At 38.6% G+C, this 23,021-nt stretch overlaps 2 protein-coding genes across 7 annotated transcripts in view; both read left to right on the top strand.

The window, feature by feature from the left end:
* The window catches only part of LOC128011552 (rho GTPase-activating protein 39), a 61,485-nt gene extending 60,418 nt beyond the window's left edge, over positions 1-1,067 (top strand). For both annotated transcript variants that reach the window (XM_052594066.1, XM_052594068.1), the window contains one exon: positions 32-1,067. In XM_052594066.1, coding sequence (XP_052450026.1) covers positions 32-226 — 195 coding nt within the window. In that variant the 3' untranslated portion in view covers positions 227-1,067. The remainder of the gene's footprint in view (positions 1-31) is intronic.
* Positions 1,068-3,745: 2,678 nt separating this feature from the next.
* On the top strand, positions 3,746-19,869 carry LOC128011616 (PHD finger protein 20). 5 transcript variants are annotated; one of them, XM_052594239.1, is made up of 19 exons: positions 3,746-3,909; positions 6,291-6,398; positions 6,646-6,817; positions 6,909-6,993; positions 7,856-7,929; positions 8,015-8,462; positions 9,060-9,161; positions 9,242-9,394; positions 9,558-9,623; positions 9,717-9,965; positions 11,652-11,786; positions 11,885-11,977; positions 13,120-13,251; positions 13,519-13,697; positions 15,375-15,474; positions 15,663-15,858; positions 15,956-16,364; positions 17,913-18,132; positions 18,236-19,869. In XM_052594239.1, exons 2-19 carry the CDS (start codon positions 6,316-6,318, stop codon positions 18,379-18,381), a joined length of 3,042 nt encoding a protein of 1,013 aa, XP_052450199.1. In that variant the 5' UTR covers positions 3,746-3,909; positions 6,291-6,315; the 3' UTR covers positions 18,382-19,869. The 5 variants fall into 5 exon arrangements, with proteins under 5 accessions (XP_052450199.1, XP_052450196.1, XP_052450200.1 ...); XM_052594236.1 differs by lacking the exon at positions 3,746-3,909 and adding an exon at positions 4,376-5,820; XM_052594237.1 differs by lacking the exon at positions 3,746-3,909 and adding an exon at positions 4,378-5,820 and having other exon boundaries at positions 9,269-9,394.
* Positions 19,870-23,021: the final 3,152 nt, after the last annotated feature.

Raw genomic sequence — 23,021 nt, 5'->3', positions numbered from 1 at the left:
ATTTCACCGCTCTGTCTTTCTCTCATGCCAGGTCTTTGCTCAGCCGGTGAACGTGAGTAGGACTAAGATGGATGTGAATAATCTGGCGATGGTCATGGCTCCAAACTGCCTGCGCTGTCAGTCTGACGATCCTCGAGTCATCTTTGAAAACACGCGGAAAGAGATGTCCTTCCTCCGCATACTCATCGTCCACTTGGACACCAGCTTCATCAAGGGCTTAATCTAGTTATTTTGCGGCATAGCTCAGATTGAATCATTCAGGAGATTATAGGAACCAGGACCTTCTTCTGCTCATCCTAATATTAGTTCGGACAGCGTCTCAAATAACCCAGCTTTGTCTCAATGTGAATCATCCTGAACTTGATTCTTATGACTCTTCTTGAAGCCAGACATCGTTTGAACTGAATCAAATGACTCAGTTTGATTCCGCAACAAAACATGCATGACGTTTGTTATTTCTTCTGTCTTTTATATTGATTAGCAGGGAAATGCATCCATTGGACAATCATAATCGTTATAACACACATGCAAAATGACCTGCGGCATGTTTCCTTAATTTAATATGGTGTGAGTGTGTTCTGATTATTTAATATCGTCCGTTTGTAAGCTCATGTATGAGTGCGGGGAGATTTTCTGACTTCAGTTCTGTGTACAAGGCTGAGCGTAAAGAGCTGTGGACCACAGAGACAGCTCTAAAATACTAGTGGTCAAGCTTTGAGCTTGAGGTATATGGTGCCTTACATGGAGAATGATCGCTGATGTATAAGATGCACAAGTGCCCATAAACACACCCTCCACGTTTCTGCACTGTCATAGTTTCCAAATGAACTGGTACCACAAGCAATTTTCATTCACTCTCTCACAGTAGCTTTCCCAGTCGTCCCATCTGGAATCAGAAAATGATATTTCCAGATGTGGTTTGGCTACATCCAAGATGATTATGCAGAACTATTCTGTAGCTTAAACCAGGAACCACTCTTTTTACAAGATAGCTGCTGCTCATTGTTACACAGAAAGTTCAAAATCACATACTTCCCTACTGCAAAAAAAACAAAAAAAAAAAACAACAGTATGTGAGGTGAGTAGTATATCTGAAATCATAGTTAAAAAAAAAAAAAAAAATAGTAGACAAAAAAATTCCCTGGATAACCTACTACTACCTCCAGGATCCTGAAGGATAGACACTTTATTATCCCATTAGGCCACAGGAGAAGATATATGAATGGCATTGAAGCAACGCTGTGACAGTAACAACATGGTGGATGTGGTACAAACTAATTTCATTTCAAACATGCCTTCGGTTTCGATTGAGCAGCTCCAACAGCAAGAGATGGCCAAAAATGTTAAACACTTCGGCCAGAAACATACTCTACACAAGTATGCAAATACAAAAAAAAAAAAAAAACACAAATATTTGCTCAAGGCAGACATGCGGCCTTGTCGTCCAAATGTTATTCCTTTGCCACTGATTAATGATTTTTTACACTCTTATATTTCCTCAAACACCTCTCCGAACACATAGCTCCGCCCCCAAGCTCACACCATTGGTCGAGCTGTTGCCATGTCAGTCTGGTAGTCTAAATATTTAAACGTTTACATTTTTCAGGGGAATCAATCAACAAATGACTGACTTATACTTGTCGCTGTGTTATTTAGAGATATAGGAAAGTACTGAAACCTCAATAAGGTGACAATGATTTTTGCGTTACTGTGGCCATACTAAAATCACTCAAAGTGGAGAGATATACCCTTTATATAACTCTACTCTCATTCACTCTTTCCTTAATCAGGCTAGTCCACTGATTTAGTCCACTTCAAGTGAATGAATACTAGTGAGCTGGTCATTAGATGCGGGAATTTGTCAGGGCACTTAACGTTGCAGTGCATTATGGGATTGAGCACTCTTAATGTCCGCTATGGTTTTGGGGCACCACTGCATGCTGGTAAATGGCAGTCGTCTCAAATCCTCTCAGACACAGATTACCTTCAGACGGCTGTGCCATTACACTGACGTGCTCAGATTCTCTTCAGAATTACTAATTAATGTAAGAGATGACTGTGATATGAATGATGTGTGTTTGCATAGTTTCATAAAGAACTCTGTAATAAAATTTGTAAATTTGTATAATTCTACAGAAGTGGTTGGGAGTTTCACTTCCTTAATTAGTCTCTGTCTTTCCACCTGAAACACAATGAGCACAGTACTACAGAAGTCTGTGCCATGAAGTATAGATTTTGATTTTTCTGTTCGTACTTCATTTCAGCCGAAAAGCAAAGGAATGATTGGCTCATATGGTGCTTAGTTTGAAGTATTAAAATAGAAGGATATTCACTACTTTGGTCAATGTATTGCAATAATAATTAATTATTTTAGATTAGATTCAATTAAAAATATATACTTGACAGGAGCATCTACAAACCTCTCAAAAGAATAAAAAAGTGACTTCTTGTGGTGAAGTCAGCCATCTTCTCCAGTTCTGTTACCAACTGAAGTAATGCAAACTTGTCATAATCTGGAAATAATACTAAAGCTCAAACTTTAATCCTTTATCAATGACCTGTTGCCACACGTTTAACCACGCTCTGAAAAATACACTGAGAATTTATTGGTTGTGAGATGTATTTGTTCTCCAGGTCCAATTTTTTTATTATTATTATCGAGCTCAGTTTCTTTCTAAACCGGCTCAAATTTCCTTCCTCAAGATATCTCATGCCAGTCAAAGAGCAATGCTGTTCATTCAGTGTCTTCGTCAGCTCTTACCCATCAGTCACTTGCCCTTGTCATCTTTGCTCAATTTGGGAAGTCATCTAATCATAATCATATGTGATGTGTTATGCATATGCTGCTTAAATGTCAGTTTGATTGTGCAATCAAGCCGTTGAGCCAGTGATGGTCTATTTTGAGTCCAGGGCTATTAAAGAAACATGAAAAAGAAGGGACAAAATCATACAGACATTCATTTAAAAACACATACTGGACATGTTTTACATTTCTGAACTGAAGGTTGGCTGTGACTATATATTAATTGTGTTGACCTGACAGGTGTCTTATACTAACACCTAGTGGTGAAAATGCAACATCACACCACAGTAACTGATTAACTGCTCGACATTCTAGAAATGTGCTCTTTCCACAGTCTGCCCATAGTTTATGAATCAAAGTGGTCACTACGAGTATTTTTAGCTGGTTAATGATCTCCATCAAACATAAATTATTAGATTATGGTTTCGCAAACTGGGATCTTTGAAGCTTAGAGTTGATGAAAAGCTATAATATGTTATATATATATTATTATTATTATTTTAATGATAACGATGATATGAAACGATGATACATATGCCATATTTCAGTAACTGTAAGATTTTGATTCAAAATGTCTGTTTTCTCTTTCATTGGATTTGTGTGTTGTTTTCCAACCAAATATTTTATTGAAACGCCTGACAGGGGACATTGTGACAACTTACCCCACGGGTACAGACGTTTTTTAAAAAGAAAAAAAAATGCTTTTCTATGATCTTGTCATATGCGTTATAAACAGTATTTTTTATTATTGTTGTGTTCATTGTTATTGGCTAAGATAATTTGGGTTGTAACTCAGGGAAGAGTTTTGTCTAAAAAGTAAAAGCATACAGCTTCTGTGCTGCCGGACTAAACTATTCCGTCCCCTTTTGACGGGAAGCGAGTAAAACGAGAAGATACAGGAAAAATTCCCACCAAATGAGGAAACGGCAAGGAAAACTCGGTTTGCGCGTGCGCAGACAGACTCCACCTCGCGTACACCGGCCTTGCTGCTCGCGCCGGAGAAAACAAGCTGCGTGGACGCGCTCTAAAAGCATGCGACTCAAAGCACTCTTCGTGCATTTGGACTTGCTTTCTTTGGTTTCAGAGTACATTTATCAGCAATAAAGGTAAATGGTGCTGTGATTATATTTTGCAAAATATTAAGTAGCTGTCTTGGACGTTTTATTTGTTGTAATTGTGAAATGTCTAATGTTTGTGTGATGATATTGCTGTTAAAACGAAACTTGCCTCCATGCATGTGTGCTCCTGTTTGATGCTAATTGGACACATGAAAGTGATTTTCTCAAATAGTGCATTAACGGCATTTGTCTGCTGCTCCGTTCATGCTTCTTAAGAAAGATCGCGATAAAAGCGCGTTTAGGCTTCTTTAATAGCTGGAAGACTTTTGTTCGCCTCGTAATTACGGTAACGTTAGTCCCATGCCGCCAGGAGTAGGCCGAAAGGAGGCCGCTGAGCGTCAGAGTTTGAGTGACAGCTGCGCGAACCAATCAGAACGCTGGAGCTCGCGTCAGTCAGGGCTCTCACCCAATCAAATGGTTTGATGTTGTTGCGCATCGCTTTCGGCAACTGAACAATGTAATGTCAAAACAGCTATTTAAGATGCCGAGCAAATTGCTTAAACTTTATTATGAGGGCCTGACTCCGTTGTTCTGTTATGCAGATCGTATCGCATAGCGGTTTTGGGCGCCTTCTGTCTTAAACTAAACACCGCAGTCAGGGTCAAGTTCGCAGACAACGTTGCACCCACGTTTTCTCAGCATGCGAAGTTGAAGAAAAGTCCAACGCCTGAATTCTTTGATATTTGCGTTGATATTTTCCTCCTTGTACTCCAAAAACGTTTCCATTCAGTCTCTGTCGTTTGATGTACTGATTGCGGCTTGTTATGACAGGCATGTAGAAATGAGCCGCTGGCCTGACAATACAAACAACGAGGAGGAAACGTATCGCGCGCCATTTGCGTCACGCAGCGCTCGAGAGGCTATAGATATCTATGCGCATGGCCGCTAAGTTGGAGAGCTGTGGTGTTTGTGCGTGGGTTTGTGAATGCATTGGTTTAACCAAATGTGCCGGTTTCCCGCGAGTATGACGTATTTAAAATGTATGCACCCTGTAGGAAAGTGTCTGTCCGCACGAGGCCGGGAGCGCGAGAGTCAGTTATGAAACTTGCGCGGTTTCACGTGATCATGATGATGAAGATCGGCGGATTTAATGCTAATGATCTCAGTCTTTCCTGGGTCTGTGATGCTTCAAGTTTCCTTTGCCTTGTTCCACTCTCCAGACTGGCTAAATGATCTCAGTTCGATTTAAACGTTTTTCCTCTCTCTAGCAGCTTTGGGAATGAATGACCTCCTCACCCTCATGTCGTTTCATAATATTACTTGATGCATTTTAATTATTCTAAAATGCATTATTAACCACGTCACTGCTGAAATGGGAAAACAGTGTTATGAAAATGTTCATTGCTGTAAACTAAATGTCTGTTGTTTTCCCCTTGCGCATCTTATCCGATAAATATCCCATAATAACAAGATGAGAGCAAGCACGTGGGTTATTATCAGACAAAATATTAATAATTAGCATGAATTTATGAAAAATAATGAAAATGGTCAGTTTGAGTCGGTGTATTTAAATATCTCCTGTTTGTCCCTTTGTTTATTTTTACATAACCTGTTTTTCCTCTTCTGTGGTCAGTTTTCTGTGGTTATTGTGTGTATGACAGGTATTTGACTTGTAATGTGCAGTTTCTTGATGATTTATTGATCAGTGTGAGTTCAGTGAATAGTCAGTAATCATTTATTAGGACATCTTAGCATAATTACTGTTTATGTATCCTCCTGCTTGCTTTTCATGGCTTGTATGATTTCTAAATAATTGTTAAAAATCATGTTTTACATTGTGAAGTTTTGATCAACTAACACACACATTTAGTCGTTTTGTTCAGTTTTTTGAACACGACACAAATCACGCTGAAGCAAAAGATGTGTGCATGCTGTAAACCAACCAGCATGAGAGATGATGTAAATATGACATATTATTACATTCTTGTTGGTTTTGATTGCTTCTATTGTCCTCATTTGTAAGTGCATGAATGCTCTTTGTGTCGGGCAGTTCTTGGCAACCGATGGAGGAACCCTGCATTATTACACCCTAGATAGCAGAGATCCAATATCTATATTCAATATGTCATTTTATAAACTATATTATCTAAAATGTGTCAGTCATTCATTGAAATTATGTTTTAAGGACATTCAGAAAAAGTGCATAACTAATGCACAGCTGAAACCTCGCACTAATGGAAATTTTGTATTGGGAACAAGATAAGTTTTTAAATAAAATCTGATCCGATTGTTGGAAAAAGTGCTGGAAAAGGTCTCTCTTGTGAACCTTAGGTGGTAGTATAGTGTTTATTTATGAGCACTTTGGTCAGGTTGAGCCGTCCGTGACATCCTTTACCCCTCACCCATGATGTGTTTCTGTGGTTTGATAGGTTGGTGTGTGAGTGTGTGAACAGCATGACAAAGAGCCCTCCTCACAGGCGTGGGATCACGTTCGAGGTGGGAGCGCAGCTGGAGGCCAGGGACAGTCTGAAGAACTGGTCAGTGTCTTTCCTCATCATCCGTTCATTCACTCGGTCTGATTGAAATTCAGACGCTTCACTGGCGCTGCTGCCTCTAGTTCGGTTGCATTCCAAAATTTGTGAAAGTTCTACATTTAGCATTTTAAATCATGTTGTGATTTTCCAACTGAGTATTTATTTACTCTCCCCTCCAACATTTTACAGCTGTTCGAGTTACAGATGTGATCTGTAGCTAATCTGAATTGACTTTGTTTTGTGTTGACAGGTATGCAGCTAGCATCGAGAAGATCGACTATGACGACGAGAAGGTTTTGATCCACTACAGGCAGTGGAGTCACCGTTATGATGAGTGGTTTGACTGGAGCAGTCCGTACCTCAGACCCGTGGAGCGAATCCAGCTGAGGAAACAAGGCCTCTCTGAACGCCAGAGCGCTCCGGTAAGCACTTCCTGTCAAACTGTGCTGAGTCACTCACAGGCTGCATGGGCTCATAAAAGAGCATTATATATAGGTATGTTTCTCTTCTCAGGGCTTTCAAGTCAACCAGAAAGTTCTTGCCAGCTGGTCAGACTGTCGGTACTACCCTGCTAAGATCCTGTCCCGGGACAAAGATGGTGTGTACTCGCAACACTCACATCACTAATGCCAAGTTCATCTTCTGAATGGTCCAGAGGAAACTGGCAGCCGAAACATAACCGTGTACCACTGTTTTTGGCTGATGTTTAAAAATTAAATAATAATACTATATTATATTATAATTATTTCATAAAAAAAAAAAAAAAAAAAATATATATATATATATACACACAATATTTTTAAAATAATTACTGTCATACTTATTAATAAACAATTATACTTCATTTTTTTAATGAGCATTAAATTGGTCCATTTACATAAAAAATACTAAGAACCAAAACATTTTCAACATTGATAATAATAATAAATGTTTAAATGATTGTGAAACTCAAGTAAATTACTGAAATAATTTTCAAAAAATTATAATAAAATAAAATAATAAAAATTTTAAACAATAATAAAACACGTTCAATATTTCATTGTAGTTATATTTCACAGTATAATAGTTTTACTGTATTTTTAACCTTAAACTTTTGTGCAGTAATACACACGTATGAATATGTAACATTGCATATGTAATTGTGCTGCTCATTTCACATATTTTTACATTAATACCTTAGCTGTGACTTCAACTTAACGAAACGCTAATAATTGAATAAGTTTTATAATTAAAAGATTAGAATTTGAATCTCACTGTCGAAATAAATGTCTGTTTTTCATAATGTTTCTAATAATGTTGTGATTCCTACATTCACTTGTAGCATTTAAAACACTTGATTAAAGTTATGTTTTGTTAAGAGCATCGGTGCATCTGTTTGTAGCTATGTATTATACATGAACACACATGGCATTATCAAAGTGTTGAGCAGTACAAATATCTGTGCTTCTGTGGTGTCCCAGGTTTCTACACAGTGAAGTTTTTTGATGGAGTTGTAAAGACAGTGAAGGGGATTAAGGTGAAGCCATTCCGCAAGGTATGAGAAGTGATTGCCTCGACTCTAATCATCATTAAACCAGGCCATTAAAATACAGGATTAATGAGTCTGTCTTTATCTACAGAGCTCTGATGGCAAGACCAATCGGCAGACTCGAAAGCGGGGCGATCAAAACAGGAAAAAGTGGATGGCCAAGGAGAACGGCACCAGCAGAAGTAACGGCTCGAGACACAGCACGTCTGACCAGGATGGAGACAGCAAATCAGAGGAGGATGAAGAAGATGACTCCAGAGATCTCCAGAACGGTGGAGAGGGCGAAAGCGCATTGAACGATTCAGAGTCGAGTTCTGCAGAGCACAACCAAAAACAGCACAGTGAAGAAAACAGGACAGAACCGCTTGAGAATGGAGACGCGAACAACCCAGAGGAGAAAGAGATGAATGGAGGACAGGAGGAGTCCCAAGCACTTCAAAATGGCATTGACAAGAACGACGGAGACCAGAAAGAGAAGGAAGAAGCAACAGACGAAAGCCCCAGTCTGCCCAGAAGGACACGGAGTAAGGTGGCAGATGGTGAGTCTGGTTTACAGGAACATACTACATCTGAATATTTGATTTTGTTTTGATTCAACAACCTCACACACTCCAGAGGACAGCATTTGCTGAGTAGCTAATAGAGAGACCGTATCAAGAGAAGATATATAAATCTGTAAGACAAGGAGGTTCAGTTAGAAGAGCAAATTGTTTTGTTGATCGAATATGTCAGTTTGTTAGCTGGGCCAGTGATTTGAGCTGTGGAAGCTGATTTGTGATCCCATTGTTGTCAGTCTATTGTTGGTTTGACGTGGAGATTTGGTCTTAATGTCACAAAAGATTTCGGTTTCAAATAAATGTTGTTCTTTGGAGCTCTCCATTCATTGAAGAATCCTTAAAGTAATGTATTGCAGTTTCCATCAAGATACCATCTAAACGGAAAATAACCGGAGGAAAATTGCCACTAAGTTACTTATTTTAGCTGGTGGCAATGCATTTTTAACCAGGCCAAGAGTTAATTTAGTAGTTTGGTAAGTTTTTCCAGTAAAGACTGAAATTAGAGGATTGTTGGGTGATGTATCTTGTGTGTTAGACTCAGTCTCGATGGTTCAATTTCTTGGCTTGTGTCTCTCACAGGAAAAGATGTGGAAAAGTCCAATGGTCCAGAACTGAGGAAGAGACGTGCATCAACGGGACAGATGCCACCGTCCAAAAGGAGCAGAGCCAACTCAAGCACAGGTTCACTCTCTTATTATTCTTCATTTTGGTTGTTCCAGCTGCTGTTCTGTATGCTAGTGTGTAATTAAACCATCTGACAGGACACTGTGCCTCTGATCCCCTCATAGAAAGAAACAGTCGATCCCAAATCAAACCAGACTCTGTCCCAGAGACTTCAGAAAGTAAGGATGGCTCAACCAGTCCTGCAGAAAATACAGCACCCAAAGAGGAGGCCGGATCCACACCTGATCCCGGTAAACATCCTCCTTCGTTTCAATTTGATCATCAAATGTGTTTGCTTAGACTGAATCGTTATTGCTTTTGGGATTTATTGCATGAGGCACCACTTCCCTTTTCTTCAGAATATGTGCAAATCTTGATTCGATGTGATGTGCTAACGATGCATTGCTTTCTCAGCTGCAGCAGTCAAACAGCCGCAAACCATCCACCTTCCAACCACAAACAAGTATAGCAGAGAACCATGTGAGTACACCACCCTCACTTTCACTCTCTCTCTCACCGATACAGTGCAAAGAACTGTCGGTATGTGACCCTATTGCCCTTTACCTCCCTCAGTGTACAGGGTCATCAAAAACCAGCCGCCCCCTATCCTGTCCATCGAGCTGGACCACAACCCGTTCAAATGCACGATCGCAGGCTGCCTCAAGTCTTTCCGCAAGGCGTCTCTGCTGCACTACCACATGAAGTACTATCACGCACAGAGCGACCCAAGCCCCCCTGACTGCACCCAGACGCGCTTCTCTGACAAACAGAACCAAAGCCAGGAGACCCCTCGCAGGCGCCGGACCGTCCCGTCTCCCCACCGTCAGTGCACACTTCATCTATCAGTATTTACTTCAGCTGTTTGTGTGGGTGCTTGTTTTTGTCCACATTTGTTTATTCAGCATTAGAAACATAGGTATATAATGCTCATATACAATTTCATCACCTTGTTTTGGGGTCTGCTAGGAGGCATTTACATGCTTAAAAAAAATACTCGTTAATTACTAGTTGATGTAGGTCTTTGTAAAGAAACAGTACACACCTGTGCACTCAACCTATAATACACATGCACATGATATAACTGTTGTAAAACGTTAACTCTTTTGTCGATAATGGTTATCATTTTCAAAAATTTTCACTTTGGGATACATGCCAAATGCATAAAGTTTTGGGGTTATCTTAACTCCCTGAAGAGAAAAAACAGTAACCTTTATTTATTTGTGTATTTCTATGGAAAAACAAGAAAAACAGAACTATGAGATGTAAACTCAGGATTCAGAGAAATTGAGGAAATTAAGATACAGAACAGTGAAATATAATTGTGAGTTAAAATCATAATCATTTCACATTTACAACTAAAAAAAAAATTTAATTGTGGCATTCAAACTCGGAATACAGAGAAAGAAAAAAGAATTGTCAGATAAAAATTAATTTTCAGACAAAAGAAAAAAATATATTAAAACAAACTCAAAATTACAAGAAAAACAATAAGTGACAGCTACCTTATTTCGGAAATGTAAACTCCGGATTCTGAGCTATTGAAAGATGTTAACTTTCAGAGAGAAGATCGTGTGTTAAAGTCATAATTGCACATTTACATGAGAAATCTGAATTAACTGAGACAGAAGTGAATTGTGAGATGTAGACCCACAGTTGTTTGAATTGTGTGAAAATTTAGATTTGAACTGAATTTTGAGGGTAGGGAAATTCTGTTGTTTTATAAGCTCGCATTGCAGTGGATTTTGTGCTTTGTAACTTTGCTAATTGTTTATATAGGGTGACCATACGTCCTTTTTTGCCTTTTCGTGTCCTGTTTTTGGACATAAAAAATGTGTCTTGCCAGGATTTTTAAATCGCCCAAAATGTCCTGGATTCGGCTTTTGCTTTCTACGTACAGTCACCATTCATTGTGTGAACTGTTTTCTTAATCTGGCTCCGGCTGAATTTCTGACCATTTCTGTGTGCTCCTGGAAACATTATCATATTGCACATAATTTTTGTGCATCAGGTGGCCTCTATCAGTATGCTGAGTATTTAAATCACTTTGGATGCAGGGTTGCCAAATCTGCATTTTTTGCACTGAATTGGAGAAACTGTTGTGTCAGGTTGATTTTCTCCCCTGAGTTAAATGTTTGAAATATTTTCCAAATTTTAATTTTACTGAAATGCTTGTTTTGAAACATTTTGCATTCTTCCAATGATAAATTGGTGGTAGATGTTGCGTTTTGTGAAGGACGGCCACTGGTAGGAAGCCTTGCAGCTGGGTTTATGATCAACCGGTGACTAAAATAGATATTTTATGTATGGAAATCGCATGTTTTGATATTTGGGATATGGCCATTGTGCTACTAAGGCCCCCATCAATCCCATCTGCATCCTGCCTCCACTGTCTTCTTTTTTTAAAAACTACAATATGGTGACCCTAGTTTACATGCACAAACAGCTATGTTAGACCTGACAGGAAAAAAAGCATCAATCAGTGTGGGTTATATGAACTTCCTCCCGCAGGTCACGCTCTGTCGCCCCCTGCTGTCGCCCTCCACCGGCAGCGCTCGGCCACGCTGGGCGCAGAGAGGAGCAAAGAGAACCAGCACTTCAACCGCTCGCTGCATGACGACACACACTGGCTTGACAAGGAAACAGGTATTGGAGAACATCCGGATCATTCCATGCATTTCTGAGCACATGCTCTCGCTGATTCAGGACATGACCGTAATAGAGATTGATTTTCTCATCTGAAGGAGCGAAAGAACGGGAGAGGCTGAGGGAGAAGCGACAGAGGGATTTCTTCCGCATCAAACTGAAGAAAAAGAAGAAAAGGAAGTCGAAGTCAGGTGAGACTGCTGTTATAGTGCAGGGATGTCTCTGTGTGTCTTCAGCTCTCTGCTGTCCCCTGTGTTTGTCTGCTCGAACTGCAAACTTTCTCAAGTATTTCTCATTTCTGTAAAATTACTGCACACCAGTAATGATGTCATGCTCTAGGGTTTCTGTTTGGCATAATGATAAACTATGACAAGGTAAGCGTTTAAAAGTTAAAATGTATATTTTGATACCATGCTAAAAACATCCAGCTTTTTAAACGCAAGGTATTTTTAAAATATTTCTTTAAAGTTGGATTGATGAAATAAGTTTCTTACGTTTAATTTTTAGTTTGTGAGATTTGGATCCTGTTTGTCAAATGTCTCATGCTATGGGAATCTGCAGGCCTGAGATCACCTTCTCTCTATAAAAGAGAAAGATGCGCAAAATTTTTATTTTGCCTAATAAAGTAAAAAGATAATCTGCCGTCTAAATTGCTACCTTATAATTACTGCCTTAAACTGTACCACTGGCTGTTCATATATTACTAAATGTATGAAGCCTCACAAGACTACCCTTTGTAATTTTCGAATGAATTTAGTTTAACAAGAATTAAATAGTTCAACAATACTTTGAAAACATAAATCCTTTTTTAATGAACAAATTAATGAACATATTTAAGACTGTTTATTTAATTCATGATTTAAAATGTGTTTAAATAATAATAAAATAATTGATTTAAATGCACATTTTATGGAACATTTGCAAGTTGTTTTTGTTGTTGTTTATTTATCATTTACCATTTGCGATGAAAAAAAAAAAATGCAATTGGACATTTCACTGATAGGGGCAACCAATCAGCATTTGATTCATTTTCAAGAGCCACTCCCTCTCCCACATGCCACTCAAAGTAGATGCAAGATGATGTACAAACTCTCACTAATTTTACCCACCATTTAAATCACAGCAGTGTGTCAGCATTGGGACACCAAGTCTGTGTCATTCATCTTGAGTTATTAATAGACTCCTAAAGTGCAGAGCTGCCCACACAACGAGCGTTATGTTTGCCAATCCCTCTCGACAACATCAAGAACTGAATCAGATCTAGAAGCTGCCTCGTCTGTGAGGAACAACTGTGTTTAACCCTGTGTGGCGTCTGCTCTTCCTCCTCTGACAGACTGTTTCAGCACTGAGGAGAGCATTGGTCCAAAGCCTCTCCCCTGCAATCTGAATTCGGCCCACAAATTGCCCCTCTCCCTCACACACCAATCCTACTCGGGACACTGCCCCGAAAAGATGCTCAGCCAGGGTGGGTACCACAGAGCACAAGTCCTCCAAACTCACAGCTGCCTGCTTTGTGTTTCTCTCTTGCTTGGATGTCTTTCAGTGTCTTGACTAATTGTGTCCGTCAGATGTGTCTCGTCATTGCTGCTCTGTAGATGTTTTTTCTAGTGTGTGTTTAACGTGTGTGCATGTGTGGTTAGAGTTGCTGATTGTCTTGCATGGATGACGTTGTTATAAAATCAGCTCAAATCTGCTGCCTAAGTGTGTATTGTGGTCGTCTTGTTTCGTCCAGGTGAAGACAGCAGCAGTGATTTGTCCTCAGACAGTCCTGTATGGAGTGAGGAGGAGTCTGACGCGGAGCTGGATCTGAATGTGCCCCTCTCAGAGCAGGGTGTGGAAACACTCCCTCACAGCTCTGAGATCGTACGCTGTATTTGTGAAGTGCAGGAGGAGAACGACTTCATGATTCAGGTGAACTAGCAGCCTCTGCAGTCTGACCAGACCTCCATTTGATGCATTTTTTGACCAAACTCAAATTATAAAGTCTGTTTTGACTAGGGCTGTCACTTTTGTGAAAAAATCTTTTTCAATTTTTAAGACATAAGTGTTCATCGAATCGATTGTAAAATCGATTTTCAATGTCAAAAAAAAAAAGACGTTTCTTTTTTCAACGTCAAATAACGGACGAAGGTAAACAGAGCGCTGGAAACGCACAAGTCAGCAATATTTCTTATTTATTGGCATGAAGTTTCGTGCAGAATAACAAACCGCAACATGAGTGCAACATTCTCGAAAAAATATATATGCAGAGGGGACGACTGCCATAACAAAAGAACATCATCACTGCCGGCTTCAACCCGGCTGCATTTATGATTTAGGCAATTCAAAAATCTCCAAGATTATTTTAAATAATGATCAATCCATTTCAAACAACTGTTCAAAAAATTTAATTTTAAATGGACTTGAGAAACAGGTCATGTGTGTGGTTTTATTTTATCTTTTTATTGAACGTAACCGACACTTAGGCTGGGCGGCACTTGGCAGGCATAATGAAATGCGCAAAAAGGCTATAGGGCCGTTACAAATTTATTGGACAGAAAAACAAGTCGATCAAAATTTCGGGGTCCAGAGCAGAGCGTTTTTTATTCACTGTATGTCCAGCTGTTGAGAAGACACGCTCCGACCGCACTGATGTCCCAGGGACACTCCGGTACAGCTGCGCAAGGTGGGGGTATTACTGCAGCCGGTCACTGTCAGCTTGCAATGGTCCTTTCCATAACTCAGAATCTCCTGTAACTAGATGCGCGAATGAGGCGAATTCGCGTCTACCTTGCCGCAAGACCTCAATACGCGTGTAAACGCATCTTTACAATGACTTAACATTGAAATCATTCACGCCAGACGCTATATTCGCGTTTGGTGTGAAAGCAGCATAAGAGGACGCTTTCAACGTCACTGGGTCTTATAGGTGCGTAAAATTGCTGGTATTTTCTGTCTAGCTCTCTGAAGGCATACTGCACTTTCGAATTTCTTTATTTTCTTTTTCTGCTTGTTTGTGAGTTTTGTTACATCTATATATTTTTTATTGTTTAATTATTTTAAAATTAATAATGTACATATTTGGTTCAAGTCGATTCCCTATATTCATTTTCAAAACGTTTTTTGGTTGGTGCGATCGATTGTGCGATCGATTTTTGAACTAAAAGTGACAGCCCTAGTTTTGATCCTAAACTCGATAGTATTGCCTTTAAAACAGACATTAGAACTTTCACATATGCTTGATTTACATTTTATATATATACATATATATAAACATTCAATATTACATTACATATTTAGCATCATTGCTCAGGTCAGTTCAGTGATAATTCAGTTCAGATCAAAAAATAAGTTTTGAAGCTAGTTAATTTCAGTTATAAGCAGTTCCAAACAAGGCAGCAATGTTAAAGAACAACAGCTCAAGTCAGATTCATGTTGATTCAGTTCATTATCAGTGTTGATACAAGATGCAAATCAGCAGTAAATTTTGAGCTCTGCAGAGAACAATAATCCTACAGATTAAAAGGATAGTTCACCCCAAAATTAAAATTGTGTCATTAATTACTCCCCTCCATGTCGTTCCAAACCTGTCCGATGTGCTCTCTGCAGTGTGATGAGTGTTTGTGCTGGCAGCACGGGACGTGTATGGGTCTGTATGAGGACAGTGTGCCAGACAGCTACAGCTGCTACATCTGCAGAGACCCACCAGGTGAGACACCAGAACCTCCCCAAACCATCTCCGCTTAGCATAATAGCAGCTTTGTTATCCATCTGTCTGGTCTGCGTGTGTGTGTTGGCAAAAAAGAACAAGAACTAAAATAAAGCAACCACTTCTCAATACATTTTGTTTGTACATGCTTTGTGTTAATCTTTAAATTTGCGTGTATCTGTATGCAGCCCAGAGGCAGAGTCAAAGGTACTGGTATGATAAAGACTGGCTGAGCAGCGGTCACATGTATGGCTTGTCTTTCCTGGAGGAGAACTACTCCCACCAGAACAGTAAGAAAGTGGTAACTGCCCATCAGCTCCTGGGGGACGTCCACCGTGTGTTTGAGGTCCTGAACGGCCTTCAGCTCAAAATGAGCATCTTACAGTAAGTAATTCCCCTTCTTGTATGCTCTCGATGCGACCAGCTGTTTGATGAATAAAGTGATACATTGAGATATGAAGCAAAGCTGCCTTCTTTTTAGGACACAAGCCCATCCAGACCTGAAGTTCTGGCGGCAGCCCTGGACACCTGCAGACAGCCTGCGGAGGAAGACGGCAGGTGACTCGGGCATAGCTACACCCTTCCCCTCCTCACCCCCTGAAATGGGAGCGAATGAGTTTGAGACATTGAAGAGCGAAGTCCCATCACCTGTGGAGAGGCATTGCTCTTTCCAGGACTCGTACATTAGCAGCGAGCACTGCTACCAGAAGCCCCGTACATACTACCCTGCGGTGGAGAGAAGACTTGTGGTGGAGACACGGTGCGGTTCTGAGCTGGAGGACAGTCTGAGGAGCACAGAGGACCTTCTAGAGATGGCCGAGCAGAGGTACGGCACGCAGCTGGACCACGACCAGCACAAGCTTCAGCTGGCCGACCGCTCCTTTAGTAAGGTAAGTTACAAGCAACTTGTTAACTTTCCTGCCAAATGCTCACTACAAGAAAGAAGCTTGTTGGCTAGAGTACATTTAAAGACTCACAGTTATGTTTTGTTAGTGCACACTGTACACAACCAATCTGAGAATTCATGTTGCAGCATTGTCAGAATTAAAAGGTTTTCAAGTCAGTTTGAGAGTTTGATTTTTACTATGTTTGAAATCCGTTTTCATAACAGTTGATGATCTATTTTGAAAGCAGTTTGAGGACTGTTTTAGAACCAATTAATCACCGATTCTATTTTCAAATCAATTTGTTTCGTTTAACCAGTTCAAAGTATTTTTAAAAAATGGTTTGAATCGTTTTTAAACCAGCTAGAGATCTGTTTTCAAATCAGTTTGATATGTAGTCAAGGCACTTCAAGGTCTTTTTCAGAATGGTTACAAATATTTTTAAACCAATTTGTTGTCCGTTATCAAATCAGCTCAAAGTATGTTTTCAAACCAGTTCAAAATCTGTCATAGGGCCTGTTTACATCTGGTCACTACATGTGTATTTTGTGGTTGGATAGCTATCTGATTTGTTAAAACAGTTCAATTTACACTTGGCCACAAATGCATCTTCACAAAACTGATATAAAGCCGATCTTCAGTTGGCAAATTTAACCATGTTCACGTCAACGAAAGCATTGGATACATGCTGCATTTTATTTACCATCAGCTAATTTCAAGATCAAAAACTGCAACCAGAGCAAGAGTGGCATAAGCACTTAAAAACGTTAGGCTTAATACTTGTAATGAAGATAATTGTGTGCGGTGTCTGCGGCTTACTTTGTTTCATTTGCATCAGTTTGTGTGATGCTTGCTGAAGAGATACTCTGATACCCATCCGTGGGGATGCTCGTTGAATTAGCATCATATCTGACTAAAGCATGTCTTTCTAGTCTATAAAACGCTCTCACACATGTATTATTTGTTTTCATCTGGAATGTGTCCTCCTGAAGTGGTTTGATCGGATTTTAATCCATCTCGACAGTGTTTAGGAGGATATTTACACCTGGTATTTTCACATACCTCATCAGATAGCTAGCTATTCAATCAGAGAAAGTGCTAGGGGTGCACGATAAATATCAGCCGATAATTAATGTGCATTTTATCAAAGCCGGTTCTCTAATCAGCTGTAAATTCCATCAGGTGCGTGATTTCACATAGGTCTACTGTCGATTAGAAAACCAGCTTTACTGATGAGATGTGCATTAATGATCAGCCGATATTTATCGTGCACCCCTAGAAAGCACAGAAAATTACCAGGTGTAAACAGGCCCTTATCGTCAGCAAATAATTCCAGCATGCACACATTTCTGCTTAGAAGATCACCATATTTTATGCAATGTTTTGCTGCGCAATTAAAAAACTGAACTAATTTGTTTTGGACTGCAAACAAACGTCTCCTTGATAACACATTTAATTACTATCATGCTACATTGAGTCAATCATTCTTCATTATCAGTGACATGGGAACATCAGTGCACACCAAACATGCATCTCATTGGTTTCTGTTGTCAGGAGCTGGAGTGTCGTATGAAGCGACTGGTTTCCGCAGAGCAGGAAAAGAGTTGTGTGGTAGAAATCAAGGAAGAGGAGCCTGACCCGGTGACCCCTGACCCAAAGCCTGACCCTGATCTTGTGCTGCACCAGCAGTGGCAGCTGAACCTGCTGGAGCACATTGAAGCAGTGCAGGACGAGGTGACGCACAGGATGGACCTTATCGAGCGAGAACTAGACGGTGAGACTTACAAACAGATTTCCTGGTTTAAAAATCAATAAACCGCAAACATAACAATTTCCGATTGATTTATTTGTAATAACATGTGAATATCATTCTGCAGTGATGGAGAGTTGGTTAGACTACACAGGTGAGCTGGAGCCTCCAGATCCTCTTGCGCGCCTCCCTCAACTGAAACATCGCATCAGACAGCTCCTGACTGACCTGGGAACTGTCCAACAGATCGCACTCTGCTCCTCGTCCTCTTGAGGGCGACAGAGAACATACAAACAGTTCACACTCAACTGAGTTCCTTAAAACTGCTGAAATACTTACATGTGCCTGTGTTTTGAGCGGAAACCCTTAAATGATTCAAGCTAACGTCAGTGTGACCGTTTCTGTGGCACATACATGTTGGAGTGATGGGTCTGGTCAGCAGTATAACAGTAGTCACCGGCTAGACAACACTCATGATTGAGGCTAATGATACCTGATGCAAAAAAACGTGTTTTTTTTTTGTTTGTTTTCTTTTTTGTGGAATATAATGCTTCATTGTAGCACTTATCATAAATATCATAGCCTTAGGAGGTTTGTTGTTGTTGTTGTTTTTTCATGTCATTTTCTCTGTATTCTTCATATGCTAAATAATTGTTTTATGTTAATTCATACGTGTTTAAGTGATCATTTTGGACTCTTTGCTCTTTGGCACTTCTTTGCACTGGGTGAAGAGCTTAAGGACCCTAGTGGTATTTCACTGTAGTTAAAAGAAAAAATGTTAAATAGGAGTACAACAATATGAAAAAATATATTTTAATCTGAAAAATGTGCATTTTACTTTTATATTTGTACTAAGAAATCATGTAAACTTGTAAATAACCCAAACAATTGCTTAAACTGTTGCATTTACAGTAAAGACTTCCTGTAAACTTTGATCTGTTGTGAATACTGTAGTTGTGGGCTTTCTGCCTATAACCCTCTAATTTTTTGACAGTTGATGTTGCTTTCATTTCAAAGCAGTGAACTTTGTTTCCACTGGTACAAAAAACAAGCACAGAATGTTGTTCTCTTGCATACTGAATCTTTGTATAGTTCTTTTTCTCCGAGGTTTCACTGTTTCTGATACTGTTTTGTTAGTTTCTTTCTGTTGTTTAAGTGTACAAGACTGGTTTTGATTAAGACATTAGATGCATTTAAGTTATTGTAAATGTGAATTTAAGTTATTGATTCTGCCACCCTTTTACATCTCTCTGTTGGTTTTTATTTTATACAGTGTGAGTCTGAGTTTTGTATGGTCAGAACAAAAGAAAAGCTGGGGTCTTTTTAGTGTTCTCACCCTGTAGTGTACTTCTCTCTCTCTCTCTAGACTATTACTGTTTAAAATCTGACTGAGCCTGATCTATTATTTCAGGCCAATCTTAGTGTCATTCACCCTCAAATACGCAAACTACATTTGTTAAAATCCTGCCAGCAGGTATTTAGAGGGCTTGTGTTTTGTTGTTAACATTCTCTGTACAGCTAGTGAGCAACTGACAGTCCATTGATTGTTTTTCAGTATTGTGTATTATATTTTTACATCTGCCCTGTTGCTTTCCAGGCATTGGATATCTAGTTATGATGTATTGCAGTCCTTTTATTTGTACATTACATTTTTCCATCACTGGCATCTTTTAACGGTGGGGTCCCTAGGAATCTATAATAGGTTTTGAAAAATATACACGTAATCCAACTGCAAGAAAATAAATGCAAACATTTAAACTCCCAAGTTGTTTGTTTTTTACTCTGCTTATTCCTAGATTTTTTTTGTAATGCTTTATTGCAAAGTTGTGGACTAACAGAATTCTAGTTAACATTTAAATAATGTTTAAGTGATTGATTTTAAATTGTATAAATCTACAACAATCCCTTATGAAAATTAACCATGGTTTAACTACAAAAAAACCACATGGTTACTCTAGTTAAACTATGGTAACCACAAATTAACCATGGTTTTGCTAAACTTTTTTTGTAGTAAAACTGGTTATACAAATAGTAATCAATATGCCAAAAAACTAAAAGAAAAATGGTGATCATGCTTTTACTACAACAAAACCATGATTAATAATCATAAAAAATCTAATGTTTTTGTTCTTTCCTTAACCCTCTGTTGATCTTCGGTCACTTGGACAGATTTTTCTGTTTTGAATTTTTTGTAATCACAGCTTCATCGGAATATGAAACTTGGTGACACTTATGGCACACATACAAAAGGGGGGCATGATTTGAGCAAGTTAAGGAGTCTAAAAAAATTGTCACCCTTGTGGTTTTCGGTCAAAAATATGGAAGCCCGTTTCCGCCACAGTTGAGGAAAATATGATTTAAGTCATAATAAAGAGAAACTTTCTCATAATTATGACTTAGTATCTTGTTATATTAAAAAACTTTCTCGTAATATTGACTTAGATTCTCGTAATAATGAGAAAATGTATCGTAATATTGACTTAGATTCTTATAATAATGAGAAAATGTATCGTAATATTGACTTAGATTCTTATAATAATGAGAAAATGTATCTGAATGTTGACTTAGATTCTCATAATAATGAGAAAAGTTTTCGTAATATTGACTTAGATTCTCGTAATAATGAGAAAATGTATCGGTATATTGACTTAGATTCTCGTAATAATGAGAAAATGTATCGGAATATTGACTTAGATTCTCGTAATAATGAGAAAATGTATCGGTATATTGACTTAGATTCTCGTAATAATGAGAAAATGTATCTGAATATTGACTTAGATTCTCGTAATAATGAGAAAATGTATCTGAATATTGACAGATTCTCGTAATAATGAGAAAATGTATCGGAATATTGACTTAGATTCTCGTAATAATGAGAAAATGTATCGGAATATTGACTTAGATTCTCGTAATAATGAGAAAATGTATCGGTATATTGACTTAGATTCTCGTAATAATGAGAAAATGTATCTGAATATTGACTTAGATTCTCGTAATAATGAGAAAATGTATCGGTATATTGACTTAGATTCTCATAATAATGAGAAAATGTATCTGAATATTGACTTAGATTCTCGTAATAATGAGAAAATGTATCTGAACACCTCTTCCTGCAGGACATGTAAATGTAAAAAAAAAAAGCTTAATGTGGCTTATTGTACAATGACAAATTTAGGATACAATATTATTGATCATGCATATAGGCAAGAACAAAAGCCCAGTATTTGAACACCCAAAGTTGCACATTAAGCCTTTTCCTATAGAAAAACGTGTTTCAGAAAATGCATAAGCGTTGCTGTTTTGTGTTGCATTCATATTTTGGGTCCACCTGAAATGCCTGTATATACAATGTGGATGTTCATTAATTTCTGTTCTGAATTTGGTTCAATCTGTCTTTGTACTTCAAGTCACGTTAAGCATTCTTCACGTTAAGAGTATGTCCTGCAAGAATTGGGATGCTGAAGATCAAGAGATTGCCGTTTTAATGTACAACGATGCTTTGTGCTTTTGAAATGAGATGACTTACTGTATGATCGGGATGTGGCCATGGGAAATATTTCCATGTTACCCTGCCTATGCATTTATTAAAATGCATTTTTCTTTAACTGCACACAGGGACAATCACAAACTCTAGACTTTTTTTTTTTCAAACTAGAAGGTCTCACACGGGACCTACCCTCTCAAATTATCTTCTGACAACACCTTCCACTTGACCAAGTAGTCCTGTTGCATTCAAACTTTTGTTAGATTTTTTTTTCCACATAATATTATATCAAAATATGTCATCAATGTTGTCAAAACAGTAGCATTTAATGCTAGTACACAGATCTGTACAACAGGTTAGATAGAAATGAAATACGCAAACACTAGCCATGAAGAGGTCTATACTACTAAAGTTTCTCATAATTATGACTAACAGAATCATATTTTTCTCAACTGTGGTGGAAACGGCCTCCATACAAAAATGACCAACCACAGGAAATGAATGGGAAATCGACAAAAATCTACAAATCTGCCACAATGCAGAAAGAAGTACACAGCAATAATGGAGTGAAACTCTAAAACATCAAGAGTGCAAAACCACTTACACACAAGCGCACACATGCAGTACACCTGTGAACTGGTGTGACTGTAACACAGCAAATATGTCAAATAAAAGCAATAATTCAACTACAATGCAGTAAAAAAAGTGGACAGCAAGGAAGGGGTTACACTTTAAAACATCAAGAGTGCAAAACAAACACATCCACTCACACACACACACACACACACACACACATACACAATTATGCACACTCAAATTAACTGTTATGGCTATAACCATACAAAACAAGTCAGAAAACTGAAATCAAATCACACTCAAAAATAACATTCCTACTGAGCCCCGCACATGACGTGCAATAAAAATAAAATTGTGCACATGATTTACTAATTCGTTCCCTCAATGTACTAAAATGTGCACACGATTACTATTGCGTTCCCTCGATTTGCTATTGCGTTCCCTCGATCTGGCAAATCGTGCATACGATTTAGCAAATCGATTTATAATTCGAGTGAATGCAATAGTAAATCGAGGGAACGCAAATAATCGTTTGCACGTTTTAGTACATTGAGGGAACGAATTAGTACATTGTGCACACAATTTATAATTAGAGTGAATGCAATAGTAAATCGAGGGTACGCAATAGTAATCGTGTGCACGTTTTAGTACAATGAGTTAGTAAATCGTGTGCATGATTTAGCCTACTATTTTTTCCTGCATGTCATGTGCAGGGCTCCGTGCATTCCTGTTCATTTTTGTAAAATTTTTATAGAATTGTAATGTTTTGTGTAAAAAAATGTTTCCCTGTGTTCAGGTTGTTTGTTGACTGTAGCAATAATAGTTCAGAAACTGATGCTTCAAATCAACATTT

The sequence above is a fragment of the Carassius gibelio genome, chromosome B23 (assembly GCF_023724105.1).
Source record: "Carassius gibelio isolate Cgi1373 ecotype wild population from Czech Republic chromosome B23, carGib1.2-hapl.c, whole genome shotgun sequence".
NCBI classification, from domain to species: Eukaryota; Metazoa; Chordata; class Actinopteri; order Cypriniformes; family Cyprinidae; genus Carassius; species Carassius gibelio.
The sequence above is the reverse complement of the archived record's forward strand: the minus strand, read 5'-3'. Positions and strand labels throughout refer to the sequence as shown.